This window comes from Vipera berus (assembly GCF_964194415.1).
Source record: "Vipera berus genome assembly, chromosome: 15".
Classification (NCBI taxonomy): domain Eukaryota; kingdom Metazoa; phylum Chordata; class Lepidosauria; order Squamata; family Viperidae; genus Vipera; species Vipera berus.
In genome coordinates, this window is record NC_138218.1 from 11814607 (window position 1) to 11821784 (window position 7178).

A 7178-nucleotide genomic window follows, 5' to 3' on the forward strand; every position below is an offset into this window, starting at 1 on the left:
TCTCCAGCCTCCTTGGCCACAAGATGCAACAAACGCTGAACAAACACACTGTGGAGAACCGGTGCCAGCTCCCTCCATGGTCCCACAGATCATGTGCTCCAGGGACGGGCAATCACCAAGGTCACCCAAACAGCAGGACTCAGCCCGGCGTCTGCCAGGCGGGGGCCCCCTGGGTCCTGCCCCCTCAGCAAACAGCAGCAAAGGTCCGTGCCTGGGGCTGCATGGATCAGTTCCCCACCCCCACCCCCCCAAAAAAAGCGAGATGGGAAGAACACTGCCTCCTGCATCAGCGAGAGCCTTCCAAGTCATCCCTTTGCTGGCTTTCTCGGTGATTAAGGAGGAACTGGACTCTGCTCAGAAAAAGAAAATAAAAAAAGAAATTAAAGGGGTGGAAATGGGTGGGGGATGCACTTTTGCAGCAAAGGGGGACTGCACCTCAGGCAGTTTTGCCGATCCAGTGTCAGAGGCGTGCAGAAAAAAGGGACACAGCAATCTCTCTCCCCCCCCCCTTCCTTATTTTCAAAGCTTCCTGGATAACTCTGCACTGTGGCCATCAGCATTAACATGAATTATGGTGCAGCCGGAGCACGGGAGGGGAGGGGACGGGGAGCAGGGAGGAAAGAAAACTGCTGTGACCGCAGTCGGCTGGAATCCAAGGAAAGGACCCACTCCAATGGGGTGCCGTTTTCTGCCCCTCGCCCGCAAGGGCTGCCAGCCTCTCCTTCCTCCAGTTCCAAATGTCCTCACACCCCCCAGCCTTAAGTGCCGGCAGATCCCTGATCTGCATCGGTATAGCTGCACCGGCCCACAACACGTGTGGAAGAGAACGCTTGGCTACTGATTTTGGAAATGGAAAGTCAGCCAAACTGCCAAACGCTCTGCCTCCCCCTCCCCTCCGGACCCCCCCCAGTTACTTTCAAGGACAAGACAGGCGGAGGGCAGGCTCAAGAGTCCCCCCCCCACGCGTCCCCTGGTGGGAACAAGGAGCTCGGTCTCTCTCTCACGCAGCCAGCAGCATGTGTTTATTCTGCACACCAGCCAAAGCCCGCGATTGCACCCAGCAGAAACGGGGCTGCTGCATAGCGGCAAGGCGGCTGCTGCTGCGCTACGCAGACCTGTGAGGCTCAATGTCACGGCTTGGCAGGCAGAGGCTGATGCCGCCCTGCAGGCGGGCCTGGAGCTGCCTGGAGCTGCTGTGCGGCGCTTCAAGTGCAGCCCGGCCGAATCCAGCATTGCACTGGGCTAGCAGGAGTCATCCCTAGGCAGGTGAGCTCAGCCAGACTGCTGACTTAAGGGAGGGGGAGTGGGGAGAGCCCTACAAGGGCAATGCAGATACAGGAGATGCTGCACCGGATCACCCTCTCCTTCAAGCGGGGGGGGGGGGAGGGAAGATTTGAGAAAAGATTGCAGGATAGTCAGATCCCAGCAAGTCTCTCCCTCTGCTCCTTTTGGGTTAGGCTCAAAAGGTTCTCGTCTGTAATTCAGCCTGGCGCGGGACCTCAGTTGTGGCTTCAGCAAGTTGTTTAGATGCAATATGGTTCCCAACCACCCTGCTTTATTAACCCAGGCTGAAGGATAAGTGAGTTGTGTGTGACTCCAGCTATTAAGTTCTGGGCAAAAATAAGATCTGAACCTGGCACGTTCTAACTCACAGCCCGATCATTTCTCTCCCATATTACACCGGTTCCAGCATCCTTCAGGTTGAACACATAAACAATTGCAACATTCAAAAGTCTGTGCGTTGTGTGAATGGGAAGACAGACTGACTAAGACAAAGACAGCTGAAAACCCCAGTTCATTCATTTTTTTTTTACTCCTTATTCTTACTACTGACCGGGCTGTGTGTGTCAGCCCACAGTCTTCAGCCTGAAGTGCACAAGGGGGACATAAAGGCAGCACAAGCCCTCCTGTACAAGACACAGACACACGCAAGCCTGGCAGCAGCGCCCATGTCTCCTTTGAATGGTAAACTTAGATGCTGCTTGCCAGCAACTGCGAAATGAAGCAAGGCAAGTGAAGAAAAAGTTAAAATTATTACTAGGCTTTTTTGGGGGGGTGAGGGATGGTGGGGAGGGGGAGGAGGAGGAGATGTTTCTAAAAACACATTTGATGAAGAAAAATATCCCAGATATTAAATGAACAAAGACGATCGACCCAACAAGAACTCAAGAGACGTCCGAACACTCAATCCCAGAAGGAAACAAATGCAGGGTCCATAAAGAGGAGGCTGGGGGGGGGGGGAGAGGAGAAACTGCAACATTTAGTGCCAATCTTCCAGAGAAGCATCAGCCTTCCTTGACTTTTACAAGGTGATCAGAAGAGTCCATCTGCTTTCTCTCTAACCTGCCTTTGTCGTAAGCCACTGACCCAGAGTGGCGGAGGAGAGAGAGAGAGACAGAGAGAGATTACAGGAGGAGGAGGAGGAGGGTGGAGGAAGGATCAGAGATGGAGCTGACCCCCCAGGCCAAGGGTCACCCCGACCTTTATTTACATATCGACAAAGACCATGAAGCACCAGCCCAGCCCGCCCACCAGCAGCATGGTGACATGGATGGCGTAGATGAGCAATTCGTTGACCAGGCTAAAGTCCACCCGCCGCCTCCCCATCAGGAGCAGGATGATAGAGAGTTTGTACTGGAAGCGGAGAAAGAACCGGATGCTGAGATACTGGAGGCAAAACAAGGCTGCCAGTGCCACCCAGAGGACGGAGGTAAACAGGCTGCAACTGAAGTACAGCAGGAAGCGGATCACCCCGTACATCCAGCGGGACTTCAGGTAGATGTCAAAGTTGTTGTACTTGGTGCGCACCAAGGGGGTGGTCCGGACTGGCCCGCAGGCCGAATGCAGGCAGGTCGTGTGGGGCCCGTGGAAAGAGCGAACCCGCCGCGGGATAGGAATGACAGGCATCAGGCAAGCCAGGCTTTCACAGGACTGGAGAGCCAGGCCGGCAGGGGGTGGCCCCGACCGCTTCCGCGAAGAAGATGGGAGGGGAGGCCAGCGAGCCAGGAGGGTGAACACGGCCTGGACGTGCCAAGACGGAAGCTGCCTGCAAGAAGGAAGAGAAGGAGAGCTGGGTTGAGGGAAAGGGAGGGAAGGCCAGCCGGCCCTGAACTGAAGACGTGGGCCTGTGACTCCCCGGGTGGCTGCCAGGCACTGGATCCACGAGGAAATCAACCTGGGTTAATTATTTTATTGGGATCTGGAAGGTCACAATGGCTGCAAGGGGTTAAGATACGTCCCTGTTGCAAGCCACGCACTTGCTCGTAGTCTAGAGCGGGGGTCTCCAGCCTTGGCAACTTCAAGACTCCCAGAACTCCTCAGCCAGCCATGTTTGGAGACCACCGATCGAGAGCAAAGGGCCGCAGGGACTGGCTGGAGGGAGGGAAATAAATTCAGAGGAGAGGTTACAGAATTCGTTAGAGTCAGGAAAAGAAAGACGGAAGTACAAGTAAGGCACTCACTCCTTCAGCATCTCAGACCAAGTCACCAACTGTTGAGGTGGGGAGTTCCAAGGGACCAGCAAAGGTTCGGGAGGAGAAAATAACCGAACGTCGATGAACTGTCTTCTAGGCAGCTGGGCGGGAGGGAATTAAGGTGCAGAAAAAGACGTGGGCCATCAGATGGAAGAGAGGGGAGTGAAGGTGGTGGCCTCTTCCTTTCTAGCAGGTTCTGCACCTGCCCACTGTCAGCCCTGTGAGGTAGTCCAGGCATAAAACTCACCAACTATGAGTGCTAACTCTACATTTACTTTAAAGTAACGATAAAATAATCTTGCAAGGGTGAAAGTCCTTTTCCTCTCCTCCCCTCCTGCCTTCCCAAAAACCAGGGAAGAGAAGAGAATAGAGCTGGAAGGGACCTTGGAGGTCTTCTAGTCCAGCCCCTGCTCGAGCAGGAGAACCTGCACCATTTCAGACAAACGGCTGTCGGGCCTCTTCTGAAAAACCTCCAGGGAGGCTCCACTCCTTGTTCCTGTGATGGGCTAAGACGGCACTTCGGCTCTTCCTCCCAAGGTCATTTCGCCCCTTATGTATTTCCCAAAACAGTTCCCACTTTTTGCCTTTGGATAGCAGCCTAACAGCTCGATGTTGGTCAAGTCGTGGCTTAGATACAGTCTCCTAATTTTTAGCTTATAACCTGGTCTTATTATTTTTATAAACGATCCAAGGCAGCGAATATGTACCTAATGCCCTCCTCCTTCCTCCCCCTATTTTCCCCACAACAACAACCCTGCAAAGCTGCCTGGGCTAAGAGAAAAGCTGGGCCCAAAGTCCCCCAGTTCTCTTCCGGGCCCGAGGCGGGACTGGAACTCCCCGTCTCCCGGCCCTCCCGGCCCTCCGCAGCCAGCCTGATTGGGCCCTCCCGGCTTCCCCCGCACGGCAGGGGAGGATGGGGCCTGCAGTCCAAAAGCCCCGCCAGGGCGCCCGGCCTACCTCGCGGGGCTGTTGGGCGGGCCGGCGCTGGGGAAAGGGGCCCCGGAGGACTCACCGGGCGGCGGCGGAGGAGGAGGCGGCGGCGGCGGGCCATGGCGGCGGAGGCGGCCGGAGTCGGGCAGCGGCGGAGGCGGCGACTCGCCTCCCTTCGGTCCGGCGGCGGAACGGCCCGCGCGCGGCGACGGCGTCATCAGCAGGCGCCGCCAAGCCAGGAGGAGAGCGCGCCGGGAAGCCGTCGCCTAGCAACGGGTCCCGCAGGCGCGGGCGGGGGTCTTCTCGCGCTCCGTCCGGTCCGCTGTCTGCGGACTCCAGTTTCCATCGTCCGCCTGCGTGGACCGGGGAGAGCGGGAGCTGGGCAGGATTCCCCCTCCCATCATCCACCAGCATGGGCCCTCCCGATTGGGGAGGACGGGAGAGGGAGTTCAGTAACATCTGGCTGCTGCTGGACTCTCCCTCCCCGTCCTCCACCAGCATGGGCCCTGCTGATTGGGGATGATGGGAGTGGGAGTGGGATGGGAATGATGGGAGTGGGAGTGGAAGGCAACCCGTGACCCAGCCTTAGCCTGATTTTCTGCCCAAATGCTGGACTCCCCCTCTCATTATCCAGCAGTTAGTGAAGAACGATGGGAGCGGGAGTCTAGTTTCTTTGCGGGGGGGGGCTTCCTCCTCACTTTGGGGTCTTCTGAGAAAGGCCGGTGGTGATGCCAATTTGAACCAAACGTCCCCACGGAGCCTAAAAAGAATAGGCGCATCTTTGGTGGGCCAGTGGATGATGGGAACTGCAGTCCAAGACAGCCAGCTGGTTCCCGACAGGAAAAGTCAAGTGGAGAAGCCAGATTCACTTAACAACTGCAGTGATTCACTTAACAGCTGTGGCAAAAAAGGTCATAAAACTGGACGCAGCTTCCTTAACAACCGCCTTGGTTAGCAATGGAAATTCTGGCCCCAATCGTCGTAGGTCAAGGACTACTTATTTTAGAGCCCTTCCCACAGCGGGGGCCTCTAACAGTTTGGTGTGTCGAAGTGCAACTGACCGATAGATCTAGAAGTCACCCAAAGGGAAAATCTGCATCAGAGGAAATTTTCTAGACAATTCCAGGAATTGAAGGATAATATGAAAGAAGATCAAACACCATCTTGGCATCTTTCATCATCCTTTAGTTATAAATTCAGCTGCAGGAAAAGTGAGCTGCATTAAGTCTTTTGCCCCAGCATGGTGCTAATTTCACTAATGATGCAGCTCGTCTTCCTGTTGATTGAACGAGGTTTATGTTGATGGGGTTTTACAGGCAGTCGGCAGAGAATATTATGCTTTAGATGGTCTGTGTGGATTTATTTGACCCTTGCAGCCCTATAAACGGTGACTTTTTCTTTCAAAACTTTAAATGAAATGCATGCATTGCCAAAGATTTATAGCGCAAGCCAAAGAGCAACAAATATTACTTTCAACATATTTGTCACTTCGGCAATAGAACAAAACAGGGAGAGGAGGGAACCGCCGTACCAACCTGTGGCAGACACTGAGCTTGAAATAAATTATAGATACATGCATCTTAGAGGAGTTTATTTGGGTCATGAATAGGTGATGGGGGGCCTCCTCCTCCTGCGCAGAATTTAAAGTTAAATTATGCAAAATAAAAAAACCCGGCTTATAATACTTCATCAAACATGCATAAAACTGTCAGGTTCCCATAAATTCTCTCAATTAAATCGCTTCAGATCCTGATTGCATTTACTAATTTAATCAGGAGTAGAATAACTCGGATCCCCAGGAGTGATGAATTGCGATGGCTTTTTTGTCCTGAGAAGAGAGGATGATGGGAAAGCAGACAGGACAAAAACTTCATTTTAGGCATAGAATCCGCCGGTCTTTTTTATTCTCAGTTGGGTGAAAGAATCGGCTTTCAGATCCCTTCAGCTTTGGGAAAATGGTCACGGCCAGTGTCTGCTGTCCTCGCTGTCAGTCAAGGTGATCAAGAATGCTCTCCATTCTCTGCACAGGAAGGAAGCAGAATAGCAGAATGAGAGTTGGGAGGGACCTCAGAGGTTTTCTAGTCCAGCCCCCTGTTCCAGCGGGAGATCCTATCTATACCATTTCAGACAAATGGTTGTCCAATCTCTTCTTGAAAACCTCCAGTGATGACGCACCCACAAATTCTGGAGGCAAGCTGTTCCGGTGGTTAGTTGTTCTCACTGTCAGGACACCAAGTCTTTTTCAAAGGGAAATGTTGGCAGTTGAGAAGTCCAGTCTCAACTGTCAGTACCTCTCCTTCCATCACCCGCCATCAGAACTGATGAAGCTTCTTGGATGAGAAGTGAAACGTTTTTCTTCTTCTTCCTCAAGGGAAAAAAAAAGTCCAGTTTCATTTTGAAAAAGCACCTTTGAGATTAAAACTTGACTAGTACTCCTAACATGTAACCACTAGAGGGAGCCCTTAGCAAAATTATGGCCCAGGCTAGATAATTCTAATGGGGGGGGGGAACAGAACCCCCACTTCCCCAACCCTGTGCCCTCCAGATGCCTTGGATTATTAGACCTTCACATCCTGACAATGAGAACAATTAATCAGTGGGTCGGTTGGCATTCAGAGGTTGTGGGTGCCCCACCAGTGGAGAATGTTGAGAGCCATTTGTTCATATAAGTGTAGAAATTTCTGCTGCAGAGTGAAGTGTTCATTCAGGTCCTCACTTATAGATTAAAAGAGATAGGCGTAGCTATAAGGCACAGTACTCTGCATTGTGAAGTCT

The 7178-nt window shown here is 53.1% G+C and overlaps 1 protein-coding gene across 2 annotated transcripts; it reads right to left on the reverse strand.

The window, feature by feature from the left end:
- Positions 1 to 2046: 2046 nt before the first annotated feature.
- Positions 2047 to 4598, reverse strand: TMEM250 (transmembrane protein 250). Of its 2 annotated transcripts, XM_081339457.1 has the most exons (3): positions 4486 to 4551; positions 3462 to 3574; positions 2047 to 3046 (listed from the first exon to the last, which is right to left on the reverse strand). In XM_081339457.1, the coding sequence occupies exons 1-3, from the start codon at positions 4522 to 4524 to the stop codon at positions 2488 to 2490; spliced, it is 711 nt and encodes a 236-aa protein (XP_081195583.1). In that variant the 5' UTR covers positions 4525 to 4551; the 3' UTR covers positions 2047 to 2487. The 2 variants fall into 2 exon arrangements, with proteins under 2 accessions (XP_081195583.1, XP_081195584.1); XM_081339458.1 differs by lacking the exon at positions 3462 to 3574 and having other exon boundaries at positions 4486 to 4598.
- Positions 4599 to 7178: the final 2580 nt, after the last annotated feature.

What these genes read in the sequence shown, in the direction of transcription:
- TMEM250 (XM_081339457.1), bottom strand. Translation starts at nt 4,524, where the DNA reads ATGGCCCGCCGCCGCCGCCTCCTCCTCCGCCGCCGCCCG. An exon ending in TCCTCCTCCGCCGCCGCCCG is followed by an intron (nt 3,575 to 4,485) that starts GTGAGTCCTCCG and finishes CCTCCCGCCCAG; the next exon opens with CTGCCTAGAAGACAGTTCAT. An exon ending in TGGTCTGAGATGCTGAAGGA is followed by an intron (nt 3,047 to 3,461) that starts GTGAGTGCCTTA and finishes TCCTTCTTGCAG; the next exon opens with GCAGCTTCCGTCTTGGCACG.